This window comes from Mus caroli, unplaced genomic scaffold (assembly GCF_978045245.1).
Source record: "Mus caroli unplaced genomic scaffold, Mus_caroli_1 scaffold_12, whole genome shotgun sequence".
Classification (NCBI taxonomy): Eukaryota; Metazoa; Chordata; class Mammalia; order Rodentia; family Muridae; genus Mus; species Mus caroli.
The window spans coordinates 61162462-61189213 of NW_028227267.1; the positions used below are offsets into that span (position 1 = coordinate 61162462).

Here is a 26752-nt window from a genome sequence, read left to right on the forward strand (position 1 = left end):
CCCTCTGGAAAGGCATTCAACACATGACTAAGGGTTCCTTTCCTTGATGCACTTCTGCAACTAAACAGCTTTGCAAGTATGTACTCTTTGCACAAAACTAGCAGCAGATTGGTTAAAAACAGCTTGCATTTTCAACTTCCTCTAATGTAAAGGCCAGATTTTTTTTTTTCAGAAATGATCAGATTAAAATAAATATGTCTTTACAGTTACGGGATGAAATTTTAGGCTGGACAGGCACCACTGCCCCCATTCTCTCCGTTTTTTCATAAACCATATGACTTCCACATGCTGAGAGTGTTTTATGCTTTAGTCTGCAGTAAAGGCTTTACATCATTTTAATGCCCCAGTACTCAAAATGCAACAAAATCAGCCCAGTGAATATAAGGAATATTCGGTGTACATGGAGCCATTATTTCCAGACTAGTCAGAAAAAGTTTAACGAATGCTTTTCCCATAAATAACTTCACAATTCCATTGGTGAAAATAAACAAGAAGATTCAAGGTAAGGGTAGATGAAAAACACTCATTTTCCTAGGTTGGAACATTTTAGTTTGTCATATCTAAAATAATTATTAAACATGTAAAAATTCAATATCTACTAGAATACATTTTGGAAAAACACAAGTAAACAACTATTTTGTTGTTACATGGAATTTTCTTCCAGTTTTTGAAAAATAATGTTTCAGGTTAAGATAAAGCCTCAAACAAGTAATTCTGAAAATCCTGGTCTTCAACAAACCATAGGTTCAGCTTGAAACAGCACACTGTGTACAAAATTATATTTAGGTCTAGTCACATACTTAATGCTCAACTTCATGCAAACACAGTCCCCTTATCTGTGGGAATGATCAACAGCAGAAATTTCAAATCAAAGACTAAACCTACCATAAATTCCAGTGTGATGCTATGGAATCTAAAAGCCCATAGCTAACAGAAGAACTCAAGAACTAACACATTCTTGACCAAACACATAATACGTGAAATTCTCAAGTCAAAATAGAAATGATGCCAATTATTCTTTTAGTGATTTAAAAGTCTATGATACCACAAAATTATCACAGAGAGTGATTGAAGAAGTTGTATTTTGGACTGAGGGAGTACAAAATGTATGATCTTAAATTCTCCTGGTGTAATGTCATTAAATATTCAAGACTGTGAGAAACAAGAGATGTTTCGTTCCAACCCTAATTGCAAATGGAAAAATAAAATAAAATTTCCCAAACTTGACTTATAAGCATAATACAACCAGATCTAGCAACTTAGCCGTGCAATTTTAATAAGTTTAATGCAAAGCACTGCAAACCTGATGTGATAATGACTTGTGGCATAAATGCAAAATAACAACAAATTCGGGTCCTTTTCACTTAACGATGCATTTTATAGTGAAACCACAAAAAGCACAGCCCATATTAGCACAAACTAAGCAAAAAAGTACAGGAGGTATTATGTCCATCGGGAAGAGAAATGTTCTGTGCCAAGGAAGGAAGGAAGGAAGGAAGGGGGTGGGGGAGGGAGGAAGCTAAGGAAAGATAGGAAAGAGAAGGCAAAGATTTCTATTATCTGCAGGTCCCCAGAAAAAGGGGCACGTGACTATACCCTATATAACAGACGAGGGTTTTTTAAGATTCAGACAAAAATAAAAATAGCAATCACTTTTATCATTCAACTTTAAGAAGCGTGTATCTTTACTGCTAAGTGAGTGCATTCTTTGCTTCACTCACCCAATGCTTCCTCACTCTTCCATACCAGTTTTCAAGCATTTGTGACACAGAACAGGGTGGGGTAGAAGAAAGAAAAAAAAAAAAAAAACAAAAAACAAAAAAACAACCATGCAGCGCCTTTCAGCGCACAGTCAACCCTCTTCCCCGCAAAAAATTTCCAACAGTTTTTTCAACTACGAAAATAAGTCGCCCTATCTACCTCAGGATACAGAGCAGACGTTCTGTCTCATTAGAAGACACCGATGCGTATGGCATTTAGCACTCGAGATTCCCAGTCCCACGTTCCCGAATTTTAAATAACTGGCAAGCTACTGAGCATGAAGATGACAAGATACCTCTACTTACTGTTTCGGGGTGAAGGTGGGTGGAGGACTCCTTTCAAAGTAGCCCCAATAGTGTAACCAAAACACGGTTCCGGAATAAAATATTAAGAGACACTTTTCCTTTCCCACCTTTAGCTGCCGACTTGAGGAGGCAAAGATGCATCTCCACATCACATCATCTATATAGTCCTGCCTGGAGTTTGGGGTGGAGACTGGCCCAGAGGAGGGCACGGAGTGTGAGCTGGGCGCCCAGACACTAACGAGTTACTGAGCGCCCCCCACCCCCCAAACCCTGCACAAGATCCTCGGACCAAAAGTCCAGCCCGGGACTCCTGCGTGCTTCCCAAGCCCAGGCCGCTTATCTCTGACTCCAGCCATCTAACTTACCATCTACAGACATTCCTTCAAGACGATCGCAGTACCCAAGTACACGTCACAGTTTAAAACACAGCGAGACACTCCCCAAACAAACCAGCACACCTCGAAAACACCTTACAGTTTCTCAAACTCCCAAGCAGGAAGACCCCCCAACTCAAGGATTCAAACCTTCCGCCGGTCCTGGAGACCAGAGAGAAGTTGGGAAGCCATCGACGCCTCTCCACGCCCGCCCCTCACAAACTGCCCCACCCCACAGCCCGCGCACGGCCGCCCCCTCGGAAGTACCCCTAACTTGCTCCCCTATGCTCAACCTGGCTACTCCAGAGACCCATCTGTGGCGCCTACTCACTTTCTCTCCCCCCCAAACATCTCGACATTTTTTTTTTCCTTAAAGTAATGAGAGAAGTGAGGAAAAGAGACTTGAGGCAGTCCGGCTTGCAAACGACCCCACTCACCTCGGAAATCCAGCTGAGAGTTCTCTGCACCCGGCTCAGCCCCCTCCCCAGCGTCCCAGTGCAAGGCTGAGGGAGGGAGGAGGAAGGCGGGAGGGGGAGGGGATCTTCACCGCGGGGCGCCCTGCGGGAGGGGCTGAGGAGGGCTCCAGGCCCGCGCAGGAAGAGCCGAGGGGGGAGGGGAGGCCCCTATCTCCCAGTCTCCCCCTGAAAACCTCCCTTGTCTCAATCACATCAGACTGACTGTCTTTGTCTGGCTGACAACCGCCATATTGATAGCAACAGCCCCGCTCCCACCTGCTGCCGCTGCGCATCCCTGGGAGTTGTAGTTTCCGGTTCCCTAGAGGGAAAGTGCAGAGTTGAGGGTCTGAGGCCCTAGGGAACTACAGCTTCCAGCAGGCACTGCGCCCATACGCCTTCCCACAGGGAGGAGGGGAGCTGGGAGCTGAAACGGTGCGGACTACACATCCCAGAATACCATGGATGCTAGACCCAGATGAGGGACATGATATCATGCTGGGATGGAAAGGAAGGATGAATTGGCGGCGGCGATGAATTTGAGCGGACGGAAGGAGGTGTTTAGAGAGAAAACGGAGGAAAAGGAAAGACGCCCACAGTGCCCATGATACCTACAGTAAAACTACATTTCCCGTGAGGCTCTGGAAAATGCTTAAGGAGGGAAGACTCCAAGTCCCGCGATGCTCTCGGCTATAGAGATTAAACCGGAAGATCCTTCCCTGTCTTGAGAAGTGAAGAGACTGGTACTGAACAACCACAAGTCCAATATGAAACTGGTGAGTTTCCGCTACTAAGTCTGAGGGTAAAGGTAATGAATGCTATATATCTTTGGACTCTGTCGCCTCCACCATGATTTGTCACGGAGGGAGGTCAGCAGTTAAAAATTGTAAAGTGAGGTGGGTTTTGCGATTGGGATTTGAATTCCCGCTTGCTCACATCCCACAGCTCCTGCATCTGTCAGGAAAGTCTTCATTACTGTTTGGCAGATCCCTTTGGCCGCACATGAAGTTGTATGTTACATTTCTTCACCCTTGGGCTAAAGATAGGCTCCAAAACTTTGGTTTGGTCATGTTTCTCAGCCTGCACCTGAGAGTTATAATAGGTCATCAACCACTTTCCACTTAATGAGCACTTGAGTGGACTCCCTACTGATATTGCGAGGCTGGATTCCGATCTGAACAGAAAGTGGGAGCTATCAGACAGAAGGTCTAAATGTCCTGTTACTCCTAACTGCAGTTTGGATTACAAGAAAGAGATGCTAGAGGGTGGTGCCCTTGAAGGATTCCCGTCTAAAGCCTGCGTGAAATAAACGGCTCTAGATAAAACATGCAGCCTGAAGAAGTCACTGTGTGGCAAAACACTAAGCTGACAGGTGGCCTTTTCAGATATTTGCTTTGCCCCATTTTTCTGAGCACAACGTTCTAACAAGTTGTTTTATTCAAGCTTAATGGAATAAGTAATAGAGTAATAAGGAAATTGAACGCAAGTGTGAAATGCTTGTCGTCACCCTCCTATTCCCTACATTCTCACTGCCAACTTACTGTAGAATCTTCCTAATTGCTACGTGGAGAGAAATATCCTCAATAGAGTGAAGTGTGTTTGGTACATTCTGTTTAAGAGAGAAGTGATGCAGAAACGTTTATTCCAGAACAACTTTTTTTTCCCTCTTCTTCTGTTTTTTGAGATAGAGCTTCTCTGTGTAACAGCCCTGGCTGTCCTGGAATTCTCTTTGTAGCCCAGGCTGGCCTTGAACTCAGGAGATCAGCCTTCCTCTCAGAACAACTTCTTTGGGAGGGTATCAGAACTTAGGTATTTTTTGCTTTACTCATAAAATCTTCTTGCTTAACTTATACACAGAGGTTAAAGCAGGGAAGGAGCAAATGGAAAATTAGCCTTTCCCTTTCAGACTCAAAAGCTGGCGAAAAGCAGCCAGATGTGGCGGTGCACACCTTTAATTCCAGCACTCAGGAGGCAGAGGCAGGCAGACCTCTGAGTTCCAGGATAGCCAGGGAAGTTATACTGAGAAATCCTGTCTCAAAAAAAGAAAGAAAGAAAGATAAAGAAAAGAGAGAGAGAGAGAAATCAAGAAAAGGAAGTATTCTAATTATTATCTTCCCTTTCAAACAAAGTGTAGATCCAATAATTATCCAATAATTACTAACCGCATATCAAAATAGTCTCTCAGTAGGTTAAACTTGTATGCTGTGCCTACCAAAGGGTTTGAATAAACTTTCTCAGGTCCTTACGTTTTAGCTCTGTTTACTGCTTTAAACATGTGAGGTTGGCTGTGGGTTTTGTAGATTATAGGGACTAGGGATCTATGTCGGTGGCAGCATGGTTGCCTAGGATGCACACAATACATTGGGTTTGGTCTTCAGCACGACCGTAATGAGTTACATGGTGAAACACCAACATGCTTTTGAACAAAGTCTTGTTTTTGAGATAAGACTTTCCCTTGCTGGGCAGTGGTAATGCACGCCTTTAATCCCAGCACTTGGGAGGCAGAGGCAGGAGGATTTCTGAGTTGGAGGCCAACCTGGTCTACAGAGTGAGTTCCAGGACAGCCAGGACTGCACAGAGAAACCCTGTCTCAGAAAACCAAAAAAACAAAACAAAACAAAAAAAAAAAGACTTTCGCAGGTGCACATGAGGGATAGCCACATCTTGATTCTTCATGAGAATTTCTTGAATAGGTCTGTTTTTCTGTCTTCTTACTAATACTGCTTCTGAGATGGTTTGTTTCACTTGGCATTTGGAATTCTATAAGACCTTCTGTCCTGGTTAGGTTTTGTTATTGTTTTTGTTTATCAGCTTCACACAAAGCTAGAGTTCTCTGGGAAGAAGGGCTTCAAATGAGAAAATGCCTCCCTTTAGTCTGCATTTCCTTGATTGACGATTGCTGTGGATGGGATCAACCCAGTGTCTGTGGTACTTACTATCTCTGTGCAGATGTTCCTGAAGCTGATAAGAAAGCAAGCTCAGCAAGCTGTGGGGAGCAAGCAATAAATAGCCTTCCTCCATAGCCTCTGTTTCAGTTCCTGCCTCCAGGCCCTGACTTCCCTACATGATGGATGTGATCAGAAGGTCTAAACCAGCTAAACCCTCTTTGCCTCCTTTTGGTCATAGTGGGTGTTGTTTATGGTTTTGTTTGTTTGGTTGGTTGCTTGGTTGGTTTTGGTTCGCCTTTAGTTTTGTTTTGTCTTGAGACAGGGTCTCACTATGTAGCTCTGGCCATCTTGGAACTCACTCTGTATACAAGGCTGGACTTGAATTCACATCGCTCCATCTGCCTCTGCCCCTGCCTCTGCCCCTGCCCCTGCCCCTGCCCCTGCCCCTCAAATGCTGCGATTAAAGGTATGCACCACCACATTTAGCTTGGTCATCGTGTTTTACCACAGCAATGGCAAGCAAACTGGAACACCTTCTAAGTGCCCTCCCGGCATTCAGTCTTGATCTCTTCTGGGGAATCTCAGCTTTTTTTTTTTTTTTTTTTTCCCCAAATTCCATACCTTCTTTTGCATTTCAGGTAAACGTACAATCTTTAACTTGGTTGACTTGGCTCTGGAGAGCATGGTCCCACTTACGTCTCTACATGTAGTCTAACTAGCTCTCACCGTGGATGTCTTTATTCAGATCATGTAGGATGTTTTCCAGTTCTTTTGAGTTCACTCTATTTTCTTTTGTCTTTGGAAATTTAAGTGTATTCAATTACCTACCTACCATATTTGTCTTTTCTTAGTTATAGTCTTCACATAGTTCAGGACACTGTTTGAATGATAGTTTTTCAATAGATTCTTGAGTTAGTCACCCCTGATACATGTTTTCATGGCAGACCATTCTGTTTGTTGGACTTTTAGTTATTTCTTTGTGTTTGTTCTCCCTAATGTAGACATTTTATTCCCAGAGACTTAACACATAGTTTGTGACTTTACTACCACAAATATAATTTCCCAAAATCTGTCAAGGTCTGTGGGGAATGTTGGGTAAAAGGTTAAAGAGTGGATTTGAGATTATAATAAGTAATAACATGAGTAAAAATATTAATTTCGGGCCAGGCGTGGTGGCACAACACCTTTAATTCCAGCACTCGGGAGGCAGAAGCAGGCGGGTGGATTTCTGAGTTCGAGGGCAGCCTGGTCTACAAAGTGAGCTCCAGGACAGCTAGGACTATACAGAGAAACCCTGTCTCGAAAAACCAAAAAAAAAAAAAAAATCTACTTTCTAAAAGAGAGCATTTTTTATTTTGGCTGGGGGTTGCCTTATATGTAAGTCTGTGTACCACAAGCATGCAGTTCCCATAAAGGACACTAGAGGGCATTGGATCCCCTGGAACTGGAGTTAAGATGGCTGAGAACCACTATGTAAGTTCAGGGAGCTGAACCCAGGTCCTCCAGAAGAGTAATAAGTGCTCCTAACTGCTGAGCCAGCTCTCCTGTCCTAACCGCTGCCTCTTACAGAGCAGTCACTGTGACGCTCCATGCACTAAGTGTTAGTGCGGTACATCCTTTGATCTAGACGATAGAATTCCATTTTACTGATTGAAACTGTGAGCTTCTGGGAAGTGAAGAAAGAGACTCCATGTTAAACAGATTAAAAGTGAAAAAGCAGGATCTGAATCCTCGTTTCCCTGGCTTAAGAGTCTGCAGTTCAGTAAGGGCAGAGTCAGAGAGTCAGGAGCGCCTGCACTGCGGCAGCACAGGGCAGGAATGACGCTTAGAGGCATGCAAACTGAGGCACTAGATGCAAATCAGAGTTTGTTTCAGTTACAGCCTTTAAAATGGTTATTGGTGTTGCGAATAGGAGCACATTGCTATGATCTTTCACAGAGGCAGAGAAATCTCAAGTTCCAGACCAACCTGAGATGGTAAGACACCGTCTTAAAATCTTACTGGGGAAACAAGTGACATTTTAAAAATCTCATCTATCACCAACCAGGCCCCATGCCACACCCGCCAACTGAAGCTTGTGTTCTTTGTGTTTGTTTTTATTTTGAAACGGGGACTCTAGCCCCTCTGGCCTGGAACTCACTCGCTGGGTCAGCTGACACTTTGTTTTCACAGATTCAAGCAGCTTCTTTGATGGGATCTGTGTTTTCTAACTTACACTTCACTTTCTTCTTAATATTTGTTTGTTTTGATGCATAGGAGTACGAGTGCCTGCTTGTGTACTATGTGTATGCAGGGGCTCAAGGAGACCCAGGAAGATGCTGGATCCTCAGGAATTATAATTATAAGCTACCCCATAAGAGTCCTGGGAACCAAACTCCAGGCCTTTGCAAGAGCAGCAAATGGTTTGGTTTGGTTTGGTTTGGTTTGGTTTGGTTTGGTTTGGTTTGGTTTTTCCAGACAGGGTTTCTCTGAACAGCCCTGGCTGTCCTGGAACTCACTTTGTAGACCAGGCTGGCCTCAAACTCAGAAATCTGCCTGCCTCTTCCTCCCGAGTGATGGGATTAAAGGCATGCGCCACCACGCCCGGCGCAGCAAATGTTCTTAACCATTAAACCATCTCTCCAGCCCCTAGCAACTCACTTTCTTTTTAAAAATGTATTTGATTATTTTGTGTGTAAGAGTTTTTTGCTCCCATACATGTCTGTACACCATTTGCATGCCTGGTACCCAAACAGGACAGAAGAGGGCACTGAATACCCAGGAACTGAGGTTCCAGACAGTTGTGAGCTGCCATGTGGGTGCTGGGAGTCAAAGCCAGGTCAGGTCCTGGAGAAGAACAGAGCTGCTCTTCACCACTGAGCCTTTTCTCCAGCTCCCAGCACATCACTTTGATGATGGCTTTTCACATGCACACTGAAGACATTGAATGCCATTTGAAGAGTTCCTAGTTAGATACTAACTCAAAGGATTTAATGACTTGCGATATTTATAATATTATTCATTATTCTGGCAGCTTTAACAAAATACATTCGTTGATATTTCCAGTTATAATACTTTTAGGAGAGATTGGAAATACATCTTCTAAATTGGCACATTTTAGAGCACAGTTACTTTTTGGTGTAGGTCAAGCCTAATCAGATACAACCTAGTGGTCAGTAGTTCAGCTAAATGATAGAAGTAGAAGTTGCCGAAGCCCCTTGCCATCAAGTACGCTGAGCAGACTGGCAGCAAGTGAGCTTGAAACCCAATGGCGGGGACTCCAGTGGCGAAGTGAGGGTTAAAGTGAAGTCTATGAAGTACAGGATGCAGGATCTTTCTGAGCTAGTTCCAGTGACTGACAGTATCTTCATGCTTATCCAGTCCACAGATACTTATTATGCAACCACATATACCCATAACATTCAGTTTCAACACATTCCACTTTAACTATTATGTTTGACCCCAAATAGCTATGCGTGGAATTACTTATAATTTTGCTGAGACATAAGCTTGAATGTGACTTTGGGATTAACGGCACTCTTGTGAGCAAAGGCAAGCACCTCGCCTCCACACGTTGGCTCTTGACAGCTGTTGTCACTCTCTCGTTAAAGGCCTGAAAGGGAAGTCACTTTGATCTCCATTATAGCGTGCTTACTGAATTCCACGAGGGGAATTGTATATTACTGTTGCATTTACAAATTTAAAACTTGGAAAGGCCACAGACTGCATCTAAGCTCTAGGGCTGCTCTTTGTGCAAAACTGTTTCATTTTTACCTGTTTAAACTCACCATTACTCCTGGGAAAACAGATGGAACAGACAAATAAATTTATGTATCAGTTCAGTAGAGGATGAGCAGAACTCCACGTTCAGTTGTACATTATATAGAAAGTCTTTGTTTAAAACAGCAAATCCTTCTCCAAGGTCATTTAACAAATCATTGGGGGTTAGAGTGTGGTTGATTCTCACCTTGTGCAGACATTCGTGGCCTCTCCTTGACAGAGTGACAAATTCTTCTGACGTCCTTGATCTTGAATCAGGAATATAACATCTTTCTCTGTAAGATGACAGTCCCTCAAAGTCGCACCAGAGACTGCTGGACGTGTTGCAGTTTGACTGTTAAAATGTCAGCCTGATTTCAGGGTGTGTGTGTGTGTGGGGGGGGGGGGGGGTGTCTGTTTCTCCTCACCAGTGATTAGTGCGCCCTCCTGTGTCCCTCTGATGTAATGTCATGTTAAGCCTTTTGAACAGTGGGATTTTATCACAGCCCCAGTAAGACAGATGTTTTCCATTTCCTCAAGCCCTGTAAAAGGCTATGTGGCATATAGCGTTCCAACACACCACGTATGGTAGTGCCCTGTGATAAGAGTGGACATTTTGCATTTCAGAATCCTAAAAGTAAGTAACTGCCCTGTGGCTTTCCCTGAGTACCCAGAGCCCTTTACCTGTCTCTCAGATGGTCAGCAGCATGTTTTTGACAGACAGCCCACAACAGGAAGAGAACGGTCTCCCTCCCAACTCAGGGAAACGTAGCCACTTTTCTGGTGGAAAACTGGTTCCTAGCTTACTATATGTCACCAAAGATCCAAGTATAAACCATCTCCCACATCTCTGTCTTCACTCATTTAGTCAGTCAGCAAATCTTGAACACCTCCTTTGTACTAGGTATTACTCAAGGGACTGGTGTAGTGCAGAGATCAAAATAGATATATTTCCTGCCTCTGTGAAAATATAGCTTGCTGGGTTTGTTATAGGATTCAGGCAGTGTTACAGTGAATGCCGTAATTTAGCTATATTGTTGGTCACTGGCTCAAGTATTCTTGTAGTAAAAAGTTGAGATTTTAGTTTTACTTGTAAACAGTAATATGCCTTCTTAAAATTTTAGTAATATCTAGCTGCCACTAGCTTTCCATTATTCTGGTAATATGTGAGAAAGCTGTTTCTTATAACTATCTCCTTTCCTTGCCCTTCCTTATCCACCTGCTGTGAACCTTCATATATACAAAACATTGGGGATTATGCATATGGAAAGACATCTCAGAAAGGGGCATGAGGATTCACACCGGTAATCCCAGCACTTGGGAAGCAGAGGCAAGAGGAGTGATGCAAATTCAAGGCCAGCCAGATCTACATGGTGAGTTGAGGCCAGCAAGGGGTGGTCAGTACAACTCCGCTCCCTCCTCCATTAAGCTAAAGAAACAAACAAGTCAGTAAATAGTGTGGTGCCATAAGCAATCTTCAAAAAACATTTTCAAAAGATCTTTACTGCTGTTTTTAAAATGCCAGTGTGTGATCATTAGGTGTTAAGGTGAACAGAATTGTGGGCTCAAGCAGGTAGACAAAGGATGTGAGCCACAAAGATCCTCAGAGCTCCAGAAAAACACCAGCAAGAAGCTAAGAGCTGACATACTAGGCAGGACTACGAAGAGGATTGAAGCCAGAGGTTCTGAGGAAAAGTGGGACACAGAAAGGGACTAAAGAAAACTTTTTTAAAATTTTTAAACTTTAAGTATTTTGCATGCATGTATATCTGTGTGAAACCAGATCGTGGGTTCAAGCTGACCTTAGGTTGAACTCAAGTTAACCAACAAGCCAACACCTAGCACCAGTTTCCAGGTTACTCCCCAACAAGCCTGCCCCTGGCACTTCACTTCCTAACAACACCAATCAGGAGGAAAGCACAAGTTCAGTTTATGATTTGTATAAGCTCCCAGCACCTGCCAATTACTTTAAAGGGCAACACAATTCCATAACAGCCCACCACTCAGATGTGTGCTAGGCTAGAAACCCACTTGACTGTTTGCTCACCTCTATAAATGCTTGCCTGAAGCTGGTCTGGGGCTTCACCTTCCCATCCTGCTGCTTCAGAGACAGTTGGGGCCCAAGCTGGAGCTTGAATAAAAAGACCCTGTGCGATGGCATCAGAGTTGGTTTCCTGGTGGTCTTTTGGGGTTTGCAAAGGGCCACAACACGTGTACCAACTTCATTCGTCGTGCCCAATGAGGTCAGAAGAGGGCGTCAGGTCCACTGGAATTTGAGTTACAGACAGTCCTGAGTTTGGGGAATAAAACAGTCATCCTTTGCAAGAACAAGTTCTCTTAACTACTAAGCCAGCTCTTCGGCCACTAGAAAAAAACTTGTAAGAGAAGAGTCAACCCCAGGGCCTCAGGATGTTCATTGACCAAGATGAAGAACTTACTGTGAGAAAAACAAGTTTAGATCACCATATAGGGCTCTATGTCCATGCCTTCTTTAAGGCAGCAAATGTTTATGTTCATTGAAGTCACAACTAAGTGAACTTTAGCTTCCTCAAAGATGGATAGTTGGTCAGACGACATTCACAAAAGCATCTCTTCAATACAAATTGTGAAATCAATGCCCCTTTTTGCTCTTACAGTAGTTATTTTTTTGATCATTCATGTTTATAAAGGAATGGAGAAAGTTTATAACAAAATGTCTGACATATCAAAATTTCAGACTTATGGCTTAAGCAGATACTGTCTTTTCCTAAGTACAATTTATCTGTATGTTCCTTTTTGTTAAAATAAAAGAAGCACACGTGATGATTGTATCTTTTGTCAGCTTGATAGTATCTAAAATCACCTACAAGATTGCTAATCCCAAAGATTAGAGGAGAAAGACTACCAATCCATATTATCATGGCCAAATTAATTAAAGCAAGCTTTTTTATTCTTGTACGAAGTCTGTCTCTTCCTAAGGTAGTAGGGGTTTGAGAGATCAGCGTTATATGTATTAGATGTGAGGAATGCAAGAGGTTATTGTTGCTGCTGTTGTTGTTGTTGTTGGGTTTTGTTTGTTTTGGAGTTTGGGTTTGGTTTGGTTTGGTTTGGTTTAGTTTTTGGAAACCGAGTTTCTCTGTGTAACTGTCCTGGCTGTTCCTTTGTAGATTAGGCTGACCTTGAACTCACAGAGATCCTCCCAAATGCTAGGATTAAAGGTGTGCACAAGAGTTTTATAGCTCTGGGGCATAGGGTTTACAAATTTGGGGGATTTGGTAAGCAAAATAGGCAGGGTTACGGGAACAGACCATAAGCATAGTAAGGTAGTGAAGAAGTATTAAAAAAGTATAGCAAAGTAAAAACAAAATTCGAGGCTTTTGGGCCCAGGCTTGGGAGTGTAGCCTTTGTGGCTTAGTGCTCCAGGTACTGGTCATAAAACAGATAGAGACATTCCTCCACCTACCCGCTTCCTGGGTTCAATTCAAAGAATGGCACCCTGACCATTACTGGAACCTGCAATGCAAATGTGCTATCTTTAGGGGCTCTTAGATTGTTAGGGGCTCTTAGAAACTGTCTTGAGAGATAACCTGACACTTGTGACTTTATACTTCCTTGTGACTCTTAACTGGTATTTTTGGTATTTTCCAACAACGCCCTCCCCACCTCCATGAATTGTGGTTTCTTCCTTTAAATACCCCCTTACTCAGCTACTCAGCGCGCCATGGTCCTCTACCCCTGCGTGGTGTATGACCATGGGCCCGAGAACGCTCTCGAATAAAAATCCTCTTGCAGTTGCAGCAAGATCGTTTCTTGTGGGTGATTTTGGGGTGTCGCCTCTCCTGAGTCAGAACGTGAGGGAGTCCTCACGTTGTGGGTCTTTCAGTAGTTGTACCGACCTCCTGAAACAAAGACTCAATCCTAACAACAGGGCATCATAGACAAAACAGGGTTTCCATTCCTGGGACAGGAAACAGGAATAAACCTAGTTTGTCTTTACTATATGATGGCTTTTAAGCCTAAAATGGAGGCAAACTGGTTCTTCAAGATGGGCCTCTGGGCATGCCTTTGAGAGATTGTATTATGTTAATAGAAAGGGAAGCCTTGCTCACTAAGGGTAGACCATGAGTCAGGGCTGTATAAAACAGGAAAAACCACCTGAACATTAGTAAGAATAAATTTGTCCCTCTCCAATCCTGATTGTCAATACAATACAACAGCTACTTTAAGTTCATGTTGCCATAAATTCCCTGTCATAATGGTTTGTACCTTGAACAATGGCCAAAATAAGCCTAGTCTCCCTTAAGTTGCCTTTGTAGGGTGTGTACCTCAGCAGCAGGAGAGGAGCTAATGTGGTATAATTGGACCTTCTAGTTAAAGATTCCTTCCAACGTTTTTTTTCCCCCCAATATATGGAAATAGAGGTATAAAATGGTAGTTTTAACAAAGGATAGTGTTTTCCTATCTTTTATAGTTCAGACGGTTTTATTGAGATATTATGTATCATGAACACATGCATTTAAAGAGTCAAATATATTGGGTTTTTTTTTTTTTTAGTGAATTTACAGTTATTCACAATTTCTCCAAAAAGATCTCTTATCTGTCAACCCACAGGGCCCATGCAGCCTCTAATTACTCTGTTGCTGAAGGTTTACTCCTAGCCTTTTCATATGAATTGGTTTGTATACCGTAGCCTTTTTGGTTTGGTTTGGTTTGGTTTGGTTTGGTTTGGTTTGGTTTGGTTTGGTTTGGTTTTTCGAGACAGGATTTCTCTGTATAACTCTGGCTGCACTGGAACTCACTCTGTAGACCAGGCTGGCCTGGAACTCAGAAATCCTCCTGCCTCTGCCTCCCAAGTGCTGGGATTAAAGGCGTGTGTGCTACCATGCCCGGTTACTGTAGCCTTTTATGTCTGGCTGCTTTCACCTCCATGCCCAGCTGGGGGAAGATTTTAATCAACATGTCCCACTTCACTTACTCTTAAGTCTTTGTGCACAGTTGTCTAAGTTGTAGCAAAGCATGTGCAATTTAAATGAACCATTTAACTGCTTTTCAGCAAACAATGCAATGGCATGAAACACATTCACATTGTTCTACAACACTAACCATACATTTCTAGAATGTTCTTAGATTATACACATTGAATTACCCACTTCCCACTCCCCTTGGCCTCTGGTTCTCAGTCATTGTCCTTTCTGTCCCTGTGAATCTGGCTGTTGTAGGTACCTCTTCAGTAGTCATTCAGTGTGCACATTCTCACTGGCTTAGATCACTCAGCAGTGTTTACAGGACTCTTCCATGTTATCATACATGTCAGAATTTCCTTCTTAAAGGTTGAGGAATGTTCTGTAATATAGACGATATTTGGTTTAATCAGACCTTTTGACTACTTCAGACACTGAATACAAATACCTGTTCAAGTCCTTATTTTCAGTTTGCTTGTGTATTGTTTTTGTTTTCAATATGTACTCAGAGATTAAATTGTTAAATCACCCAGAATTTTTTATTTAATGTATTTAGGAATCTCTGTAGTATGCTCATGGTTAGCTGTACCTGCACCCTTTTATCATCTCACCAGGAATGTACAAGGCTTCTGGTTTCTCCACATTCTTGTCAATACTCATTTTCAATCTGAGCTGATGTTATAGAGATAGCCATCCTATATCTGGTAGTTCTGATTTGCATTTCCCTAATGATTTATGCTAATACTTCCTGTGTGCACATTTTTGTATTTTGTAGTGCATGCACATTGTTTTGGAAACAAACTGAATTTGTAAAAATGTCATAACAAAATTGACAAGGCTCTGTCTGGACTGGTGTGGTGGCACAGTGTTATCCCAGAAGCCAAGTGAGGACAGGAGGCTTAGAAACTCAAGGTCATCCTGAGCTACAAGGTCAGTTTTAGTCCAGGCCTAGGCAACATAAAGCCTCCTCTGAAGAATCAAAAGCCAGACCAATTCCCTTGAGGCTGAAGCGATGGCTTAGTGCTTAGGAACAGTCGGTGTGCTTACAGAAGACCTGAGTTCAGTTTCTAGCACCTACATCAGTCTTGAACTCACAGAGATGGGCCTGCCAGTACCTCCTGAGAACTGGGATTAAAGGCACGTACCACTACTGTCTGGCTGAGGATTTCTTTAAATTATTGAGCCCAAGGACAAGAAATCTTGTCTTTTCTTAAATCACTTTACTGCCTCAGGTTCCAAAAGACCCAAGGCCTTCTCCTGGCCTCTGTGGGCACCAGGTATGGACGCCATCATAAATGCAGGCAAAGCACTCATACATATAACAAAAAGGTAAATAAGTGTTTAAATATGTACATATGCATGCATATGAATATTCCCTCATACTCTGCTACTCTATCCCATTCCCCAAAACAACTTGTCTTTGGTTTCTTGAGTGTCCTTGGAGATAGTCTGTGGGCTTATGTACATAAATATAATTAAAATCTTTTTTTTTTAAGATAAATGATGATAGTATTTATTTTATTTATTTATTGGGGTTTTTTTTTTTTTTCCCCAGACAGGGTTTCTCTGTGTAGTCCTGGCTGTCCTTGAACTCATTCTTGTAGACCAGGCTGGTCTCAAACTCAGAAATCTGTCCGCCTCTGCCTCCCAAGTTCTGGGATTAAAGGCGTGCACCACCACTGCCCAGCTGTATTGATATTTTATGTGACATGTTTTGCCATGAGTTAGAAATGGACAGCTCTTTTCCTATCTGTTTCTATAACAATGGTACATGGTGGCACATGCCTTTGATTCCAGCACTCTGGAGGTAGAGGCAGGAGGCTCAAAGGTTCATCTTGTGCTGCTGAGTAGTGAGTTCGAGGCAACCCCGGGCTATATGAAACCCTGTTTGAAGAAGAGATTTAGAACCGAATGCTCGTACCTAATAAACAAAAATCTGGATGTAACAACATTCAAGGACTTTTTGTTTTCTTTAGTTCTAAACTATGAAATGTTTTCAATGTGCCTTTCAAGTATTTTTAGAAATACTTTTAACAAACACTTTGTATTTTGGTTTCCTGAAGGCATAGTTAGAGCTGTGGCACTTAGCCTGTAGCTAGCTCTTGCCAGCACCTTCCCTTCTACCTACCGCTTCAGTGTTTGCAGCAAAATTGTTTTTTTTCCTGACTAAAAAGTGAAAACATGGTACATTGACCTGACTGTAATCTGAGGGCCTTCTCGTGTTCGCCAGCACACCTGTGTGTGTTTGCAAGCTCGTTCATTTCCATCCCACCAGGTCTAGTTGCTCTCCAGCTGTACACTGTTTGACTTGTTGGGCTCAGGCCGAAACGTCTGTATTTTACTTCCTCATCTTGCTTCTCCAGAACTCCAGAGCATGCCAAACATCACATGTTCTATAAAATAGAAACCTTTCACTTTCTTACAAACTTAGAATGATTTGTTTCCATTAAAATCTTTTGTGCGATTTTTGCAACCAGGTTAACTTATTAAATTTTAAAGAGATAATTAGAGTAATATGGGAAAATATATTTACATATATATGTGTAAATGTTTGGTTTTTTGAGACAAGCTTTGTCTGTGCAACCCTGGCTTGGCTGTCTTGAACTCACTCTGAAGACCAGGCTGGCCATGAACTGGCCTTGAACAGGAGGGAGATCTGCCTCTCCTGAATTAAAGTGGATTAAAGGCATCTACTACCACTGTCTGGCTTAATATTTTTTTTAAATTATTGTCTTTTCTTTTACTTAAATCATTGTACTGCCTCCTTATTGTATTTTAAAACTTCTTCCTAGTAGGGCTTTTCCTTTAAAATACATATCTAAGTTCTCTCTCGGCGCTCTCTCTCTCTCTCTCTCTCTCTCTCTCTCTCTCGTGTGTGTGTGTGTGTGTGTGTGTGTGTGTGTGTGTGTCGCACACACTCAGGTGACATTTGCTCACATGTATGTGGGGTGCATGTGCTGTCTCACTGACCCTGGGACTAAGCTGGCAGCCTCTTGTAGGTGCCTAGGCAGCCACAGCCAGGGATTTACAAGGGTGCGGAATGTCTGGCCTCAGGCCCACGCATCTGTACAGTGAGTGCTTTTCCCCAGTGAGCCGTCTCTCCAGCCAGCCCTAAATACTGGGTGTTGCTCTTGTTACGGAATTGGAATCTTTTCCCACATACATAAGACACACACACCCTTGTTAGTTTTGTTTTACTATTTGTGCTGTTGGGTTTTATGAAATTTCTTCAGTATATCTTTGTAGCTCACCTTTCTTCAGACTTCCTTTCCATCGTATGTAGCTGCATTTGTACGCATGTGCAGTGGTTTGGGTTGATGATGGTCGTAGGCATCTCCATCCTGTTTCTGGTGTGAGTGGTCCTGCCTTATCAACACATCACCTTGATGCTGACTTTGGACTGAATTTCTTGAATAATTTATGTCCTACAGCTAGCTACTTTCCTGTTGAAGAATTTTCTAGACATTACTAAAATGAAACTCTTTCACATGGTCTAACAATATGTTATTTTTTGCAGGAAAGATCTATTTGTGTTTGATTGTTTGCCCTAGGCAGTTAATTATATCTTGTAAGCCATTTCCAGAGTTTTAAGTAAACAATGGATTTTACAGCTTGAAATCCTAGGTGACTCTCAGCCGACTCACAGAAATAATAAGACTTCTGTGACCTCAAAAGAAATGGCAAAGTTTCCTCAAAAAACAGCAGCCAGAAATAGCTCTCTCTCCAGAGACAGGCCCTATCAAGGCAAGAAATGTAAACAGATAGCCCGTTAAAATAAACATAATTGCCATTTGCATGCTTAAAAAATTGTTATGGGAACAAAAGGGGGCTCAGAGCCAGGCCCACCTGGCAGCTTATTTATCTTAAAGGGGATTTGATTCAAGCTCCAGTAGGAAGAAGACACTGTTTCAGAGCAATGATCTGTAACTACCAGCAAGACAGGCAGTAGCAAAAACCCATTGTCTGGCTGTCTGGGACAGTCTAGTGAGTGTTACTGAGTGAATACTGAGCCTGCCTTGTGAGCAGCACTGTTAGTGGTGTGGGACGCACCAATCGCCTGCAGACAAAGTGTACTATTCCAGCATGTGATTGATGGATGGGCTGAAAGGTAAACAGGATGGACACACAAGGTGTTCATTTCTCCCCTGATGGGCAAGTACAGCCAACTGGTTCTTGCTCCTCGCAGCATTGCATGTCGTACTTATAGCTCATTATTGTGGAATATCATTTTCATTCCATGTTATTAACATCTGAAAGGTTGTGAGTTTGGCTAGCAGCAGTTACTGTAATGAGTGAGAGTGGACAGACTTATGACCCAGGAACTATAGGAAGGGAGCTAGCAAGTGAGATTTAGTGTTTAGTAACAGCTGTAGGGCTTTTACACAAACTTGGTAGTCTAAATGCTGACAGAATAGGGATTTTCTTTTCCATGGAACGTTTCAAGGACGTCTTAAAAGTACAAATTTTGAACATGTGAAGACTTTAACTTCATCTCTTTGGAAATCTTAAGACAGGAGTAAGAACCACTTTGTATACAATTAAAAACTTTGGACTGCAGAGGAAAAGGTCTGACTGGCTGCAGGTACAGAAAGTGTTTTGGGAAACAGCATGTAATCAGGGCATGAAGAGTTGCAGCTTAGCAATGCATCAGAGCAAGCCCAAAGTTGGAACTACCTGTCTAGAACCAAGGCTCTGCCAGCTGCTTCACGGGGGCCTCAGAAGCAGAAGGCAAAGGCATCCTGAGAAGCAGTAAGACTAGCTGATGGCTAGACTAGGAGAAGAGTCTGGAATTCAGGAAGGAGAGACCAACGCTAATAATTCCTTGGCTTTTGTCTTTGTTGACAAACTCAGGGATGGGTGGGAAGACTCCATTCTTCCAGACTCAATAAATAGCTTGAATATCATCAGAACCATCAACCGATGAATGACTAACCAGTGTGATACTGTGTTCAGCGCGCTGTGAGGTTGCTGTGTCCTGGTTTAGTTATTATCATCATCATCGTTGTTGTTATTATCCCATGGGGTGGGCGGGTGTGGAGAGTGGTGCATGTGCTGTGAGGTACATGGAAAGGTCCCAGGTAACTCTGTGGCCTTGGCTCTTTCTCTCCTTCCACCTCTTGTGAGCTTCAGAGATAGAACTCAGGTTGTCAGCCTTGCATGGCAAATACCTTTACTCACTGAGCCGTGCTCACTGGCTCCTGGTTTGGTTTTGTGACATAGCATTTTGATGGGGATTATAGTGGTTTGAACAGGTACGGCCCTATAGACACATGTGTTTGAATGCTTGGCTGTAGAGTGGCACTATTAGAAGGTGTGGCCTTATTTGAGGTGGTGGGGCTTTGAGGTCATATATATGCTCAAGCTCTGTCCAGTGTGAAACAAATCCAGTCTCCTCCTGGCTGCCTTCAGATCAAAATATAGAACTGTTGGCTTCTTCCCCAGCATCATGTCTGTCTGCACGCTGCCATGCTTCCTGTCATGATACTAATGTACTCAACCTCTGAAACTGTAAAAGCCAGCAGCAGTGTAACCTTAACTAAGAAGGAGATGCCACATTCACTGACCTTGAACTCACTCTGTAGGTGAACCTGTCCTCGACCTGGTACTCCTGACTCAGCTGCCTGGGGACTACAAGTACAGAATGTGTTGCTTTTAGCGAAAATTTTCACACAGCAAAACTAGCCCCATCTGCAATCATACACACAGTGCGTGAGTTTTAACCTGTGTATGCACCTATGTATGCACATGAGACTAAAGTGGAAGAGATGTCTGTCAGACTTGTCCCTCTCTCAGCCAACAGCCTCACCCACTCCCTATCCCTGCAGCTGTCCCAACTCTGGTGAATATCAGTGCTGTTTGCCTGCTCTCAACCTCGTTTGAGGAGAGCTACACCATATTTCCCATTTGTGTCTATCCCTTTACTCAGCATGATGTTGGCCCGAAGTTTTTGAAGTATGAAACTGGTATTATTGGCTTAAGCGACACAAAGCCTAAGGTCCCCTGCCTATATCTTGAGCTCTACAGAGGACTGACATGCTGCTTTGGGGATTGTCGTCTTCATGTTGGGTTCCCTAGGGGCCCCCGGAAAATTCAATCTGCTAAAACGCCTTCTGGGTTGGGCCAGCTGCTGAGACCCGGTGCAAAGCTGCAGCAAGGCCAGCAGGGTTCTGTCCAGAGAAACCCACTGGATTAAACTTTCTCCTCGGGGAAGAATCAAAAGAATATTTGACTAACATGTAAATGTATTTATTATTATTTATACAAGTACACTGTAGCTGTCTTCAGACACATGCCAGAAGGGTTCATCAGATCCCATTACGGATGGTTGTGAGCCACCATGTGATTGCTGGGAAATTGAACTTAGGACCTCTGGAAGAACAGTCAGTGCTCTTAACCACTGAGCCATCTCTCCAGCCCACATGTAATTTTTTTAGACTTACTTATTTTATGTGTTTGTGTTTTATGTTCTTGTCTCCATTATATGTATGTGCACCACATGCATGCCAGGTCATTATGAAGGTCAGAAAAGGTCATTGGATCTTCTGAAACTGAAGGTACAGATGGTTGTGAGCTGTCAGATGGATGTTGGAAACTGAATACAGTGCTTCACAGGAATAGCCAGTGTTCTTAACCACTGAACCGTCTCTACACCTAGTGTGTAAATTTTTAAGAGCTTTTCTGGAAACAAAAATAACTCTATTAAAAAAATCAATAAACACTACTGTAAATGGGTTTTTATTTTGGGGGGTATAATTGAGAAATATAAAGAAAGAGAAATCACCTGTAATCCTTTGTAACCAGTGACTAACACTTTGATATACTGGAGCACTAATAGGCTGATGGACTGATTCTCAGTGTAAATCACCCAAAGTCTGACTCAGTTAACAGATTGAGCCTGAGTGACGGAAAGTCTTACCACTGACTTACAGAACAGATACTTACAACCCTCCTGTGTAAACCAGGTGCAGAGATGAATAGTTCGGGGTTGGTGTAGCGGGTCCAGGTTCCTGCTAGCATGGTTCAACATGTGACTTCATCTTCATGTTCCAGTACATCTGGCTGCTCATTATATCTTTATCCTAGCCAACAAGAAAGGGGTGGAGGCAAAGAAAGGCATGCCCTCTCCTGTGGATGAATTCTTAAAGTGCATGTACCACTTTGGTTTCCCTTGGCTGAGATTTATTTTCATGGCTATGTCTGATTACAAGTGAGACTAGCAAATACAGTCTCTGTTCCAGATACCCACAATCACACCTTAGATTTGCAATCCTAATGTAAACAGATCTCTCCTTTTGGGGGGGGGGGTTTCGAGACAGGGTTTCTCTGTATGGCCCTGGCTATCCTGGAACTCACTTTGTAGACCAGGCTGGCCTCGAACTCAGAAATCCGCCTGCCTTTGCCTTCTGAGTGCTGGGATTAAAGGCGTGCGCCACCACGCCCGGCTGCTCTCTCTTTTTTATTCAGTAGTGAACACTAGCCATAAAATAATCCTGCCACAACAGGTAAATCTCTCTGGAAGCACCCTCATGGACATGCCAGCAGTTTGTCTTCTAAGTGTTTCTAAAGCCCTTGAAGTTGAAGATCAAGATGAACCTTCACGAGGTGACAAGTGTCACTGTGAAGAGCTTTTCGTTTTGAGTCTAGTTAGCTGTGAGTATGTCAGAGTGGCACTGAGCATTCACTCTGACACTGACCACTGAACACAGTTTACTTCCCAGTAGGTAGGTTCTGGGCTCTGGGACTAACTCAAGTTGTCAGACTCCGGAGCAGGTATATTTACCCTATAAGCTGTCTTGCCCACTCTTAGTTTGTTTACTTGAGGAAGCTCTTACTATGTAGCCCAGGCTGGCTTCATTCACTCACAGCAGTCCTTCTACCTCAGCTTCCTGAGGGCCTGAGTTACAGACACAAATGCCCTATGCCTGCTTTTTTTCTCTTCTTTTACAAACCAACCACAAAAAGTGGCTGATGTTTAAAGGAAATAGTCAGAAGTACAGAAATAAGAAGTATGTTGTAGGATTCTGGGATGGTGCCAGCTTGGAATATTTTGTTTTTTTGTTTGTTTGGTTGGTTGGGTTTTTTTTGTTTTGTTTTGTTATGTTTTATGCTGAAATAGCAAGAATTTGCTCAGAGATCCTGTCTGTCTCACAGAAATAAAAGCATTGTAGCTGTAGAATTGCTAGAACCCTGACACCCAGTGTTCAAAGCAAGCACACTTGTGTCAAAGTCCAACTTTGACCTGGTAGGTAAATTGAGGCAGGGTGGGGCATTAGTGATTGATCACTTGGCAGACTTTTCTCAGGGGGAATAAAACTAGCCCTTCCCTCTGGGGCTGTAGGGCCGGCGACAAGGGCGAGGGAACACACAGACACAGACAACACCTGGTGGGTGAAGCAAAGCTACAACTTTATTTTTTCTCTTACAGCTTATATATCCCAGCAAAATCTTTCAAGCAGTTCAAAAATCAATATGTAGTTACATTCTATTTTTCTTTAAGTGAACAATTATAATGAATATATGTAAGAAAAAAACTTGTTCCCTGATACCCCCAAATAATAAAATGGATAAAAAATAATAATTCCCAAGAACCCACACATGTTCATAACTAAGCAACTTGTTATAGATTAATAAAGGGTAAGCGAGCAAGGTAACTTTCTCAGCTCCTTTCTCTTACTGGCAGGCTGGGATTTGCAGTCACAAAGAAAGGATCAATTATTTTATTATTTATCTTAAAAAGTAATCTTATAAAAAATCTTAAAAGTATCACAAATCTAAACTTTTATAAAGAAAAAAGAAAAGACCCAGTCATTTCTACTTTAAATCCTCAGCATGCATACCTACTCGTTATCAATTTATTTTCTTTTATTAGGAAGCTGAAGGCAAAACTGGGTACAAGAAATTAATCATCACCTTGATCAGCAGCCCAGCCTTAGAAGAACAAGCCGGTCAGCCATGCTAGTCGGGCTGCCATTGCTCCTCCTCCCTGACCTCAAAAATATCCCTCATTCAGTAATCAGAAGTGTGCCTTTCTAAATGGTTAGTTGTTCCCTAAGATTTTCTATATCGGAGCCACTAACAAAAACTTCTTAACCTGACTTCACTAACAATTCACATCTCCAAATTCTTTCTAAGGGTGGTGGGTGTTAGAAACAATCCACATCTCTACATTCTTTTTGAGGGTGGTGGTTGAATCATTCATCTGCTCCAGCAGCAATGGAATAGATCAATCACTATTACTGTAAGTGCCACTGACACTGCCCAGAAGGAGCTGGAAACCCTCTTAGAGTTTTTATACAGTTCATAGATTAGGATGGACATGGTGACCGCTAAAGTAACAGGACACACAGTCCTAGTTCCTCTGCCTCTCTGAGCAAGGCACACCCATCATGGTTATGCTAACTGGTGGGCTGTGTTCCATGAACTCTAAAGCTCGTCTTGATGGCCCCCAACATACTTACTATTGTGTCCTCAGCCCACAGACTGCATCCTTTCAAGCTGTGCGCTATGCCTTCATTGCTATGGAAACAGAAACTGGGAAGAGTCGCCATCCTCACGGGAAAGGCAGTGCTTTGAGCAGTCCAGGGTCAGTTGTGCATTTTAGTGTGCTTTATCGTAAGTTTGGAACGCTTTAGCATTTACCACATTTTGATTTTTTTTTTTCCTCTCCACAAACTAAGATAGCTTACTGAAGCATTGTCTCTTAGGCTATATCACTAAGACAAATAGGAGGGGGGAAAAGAGAACTAAATGGATGTATAGGATGGGGGATTATTTAAGAATTAGAGATAGGGAGAAATGGGGTAATTTGCTTCCTTTTGCATAAATAGTCACATGCATAGGTCTGAACTTTTCTCATCTATTCTAACTACTTCTTCATATTTATCACTCTCTGGTGCCAGACAGCCTACAATCCCCAGCCAACTCTGACCTGTATTACTTCTTTCAGCCATTATTGTTCACTGTGAGCATTTCTACCCCTTCTGAGCATCTCTTGACTGGGGTATTGCTTTATTTTATTTTTTTTTTGTTTTGTTTTTTTGTTTTGTTTTTTTGATTTTTAATATTTTTATTACATATTTTCCTCAATTACATTTCCAATGCTATCCCAAAAGTCCCCCATAGCGCCCCCCACTTCCCTACCCACCCATTCCCATTCTTTTGGCCCTGGCATTCCCCTATATTGGGGCATATAAAGTTTGCAAGTCCAATGGGCCTCTCTTTCCATTGATGGCCGACTAGGCCATCTTTCGATACATATGCAGCTAGAGACAAGAGCTCCGGGGTTCTGGTTAGTACATCATGTTGTTCAAACAATAGGGTTGCAGATCCCTTTAGCTCCTTGGGTACTTTCTCTAGCTTCTCCATTGGGAGCCCTGTGATACATCCAATAGCTGACTGTGAACATCCACTCCTGTGTTTGCTAGGCCCCGGCATCGTCTCACAAGAGACAGCTATATTTGGGTCCTTTCAGCAAAATCTTGCTAGTGTATGCAATGGTGTCAGCGTTTAGAAGCTGATTATGGGACGGATCCCTGGATACAGCAGTCTCTAAATGGTCCATCCTTTCATCACAGCTATGAACTTTGTCTCTGTAACTCCTTCCCTGGGTGTTTTGTTCCCAATTCTAAGAAGGTGCACAGTGTCCACACTTTGGTCTTCATTCTTCTTGAGTTTCATGCGTTTAGTAAATTGTATCTTATATCTTGGGTATCCTAAGTTTTGGGCTAATATCCACTTATCAGTGAATACATATTGTGTGAGTTCTTTTGTGATTGTGTTACTTCACTCAAGATGATGCCCTCCAGGTCCATCCATTTGGCTAGGAATTTCATAAATTCATTCTTTTTAATAGCTGAGTAGTACTCCATTGTGTAAATGTACCATAATTTCTGTATCCATTCCTCTGTTGAGGGACATCTGGGTTCTTTCCAGCTTCTGGCTATTATAAATAGGGCTGCTATGAACATAGTGGAGCATGTGTCCTTTTTACCGGTTGGGACATCTTCTGGATATATGCCCAGGAGAGGTATTGCTGGATCCTCCGGTAGTACTATGTCCAATTTTCTGAGGAACCGCCAAACTGATTTCCAGAGTGGTTGTACAAGCTTGCAATCCCACCAACAATGGAGGAGTGTTCCTCTTTCTCCACATCCTTGCCAGCATCTGCTGTCACCTGAATTTTTGATCTTAGCCATTCTGACTGGTGTGAGGTGGAATCTCAGGGTTGTTTTGATTTGCATTTCCCTGATGATTAAGGATGTTGAACATTTTTTCAGGTGTTTCTCTGCCATTCGGTATTCCTCAGGTGAGAATTCTTTGTTCAGTTCTGAGCCCCATTTTTTAATGGGGTTATTTGACTTTCTGGAGTCCACCTTCTTGAGTTCTTTATATATATTGGATATTAGTCCCTTATCTGATTTAGGATAGGTGAAGATCCTTTCCCAATCTGTTGGTGGTTTTTTTGTCTTATTGATGGTGTCTTTAGCCTTGCAGAAGCTTTGTAGTTTCATGAGGTCCCACTTGTCAATTCTCGATCTTACAGCACAAGCCATTACTGTTCTATTCAGGAATTTTTCCCCTGTGCCCATATCTTCAAGGCTTTTCCCCACTTTCTCCTCTATAAGTTTCAGTGTCTCTGGTTTTATGTGAAGTTCCTTGATCCACTTAGACTTGACCTTAGTACAAGGAGATAGGAATGGATCGATTCGCATTCTTCTACATGTTAACAACCAGTTGTGCTAGCACCATTTGTTGAAAATGCTGTCTTTCTTCCACTGGATGTTTTTAAGCTCCCTTGTCGAAGATCAAGTGACCATAGGTGTGTGGGTTCATTTCTGGGTCTTCAATTCTATTCCATTGGTCTATTTGTCTGTCACTATACCAGTACCATGCAGTTTTTATCACAATTGCTCACATTGCACCTCATACAATAATAGTGGGAGACTTCAACACACCACTTTCACCAATGGACAGATCATGGAAACAGAAACTAAACAGGGACACAGAGAAACTAAGAGAAATTATGAATCAAATGGATCTGGCAGATATCTACAGAACATTCTATCCTAAAACAAAAGGATATACCTTCTTCTCAGCACCTCATGGTACCTTCTCCAAAATTGACCACATAATTGGTCACAAAACAGGCCTCAACAGATACAAAAATATTGAAATTGTCCCATGCATCCTATCAGATCACCATGGACTAAGGCTGATCTTCAATAACAAAATAAATAATAGAAAGCCAACCTTCACGTGGAAACTGAACAACACTCTTCTCAATGATACCTTGGT

At 42.5% G+C, this 26752-nt stretch overlaps 2 protein-coding genes across 15 annotated transcripts in view; one reads left to right on the forward strand and one right to left on the reverse strand.

The window, feature by feature from the left end:
- Hmbox1 (homeobox containing 1) overlaps positions 1–9854 on the reverse strand; it is a 142248-nt gene extending 132394 nt beyond the window's left edge. For 12 of the 14 annotated variants that reach the window (XR_015044668.1, XR_015044667.1, XM_085828724.1 and 9 more), the window contains exon 1: positions 2878–3168. The gene's annotated coding sequence lies outside the window, so the exon portion shown is untranslated. Of the gene's footprint in view, positions 1–2590; positions 2612–2877; positions 3169–9726 lie in introns of those variants that run through there. The other 2 variants (XM_085828717.1, XM_085828719.1) reach the window with 2 other exon arrangements.
- Positions 3230–26752, forward strand: part of Ints9 (integrator complex subunit 9) — a 92597-nt gene continuing 69074 nt past the window's right edge. Inside the window, exon 1 of the mRNA XM_021181570.3 lies at positions 3230–3668. Within this exon, the coding sequence (XP_021037229.1) occupies positions 3660–3668 (9 nt within the window). The 5' untranslated portion in view covers positions 3230–3659. The remainder of the gene's footprint in view (positions 3669–26752) is intronic.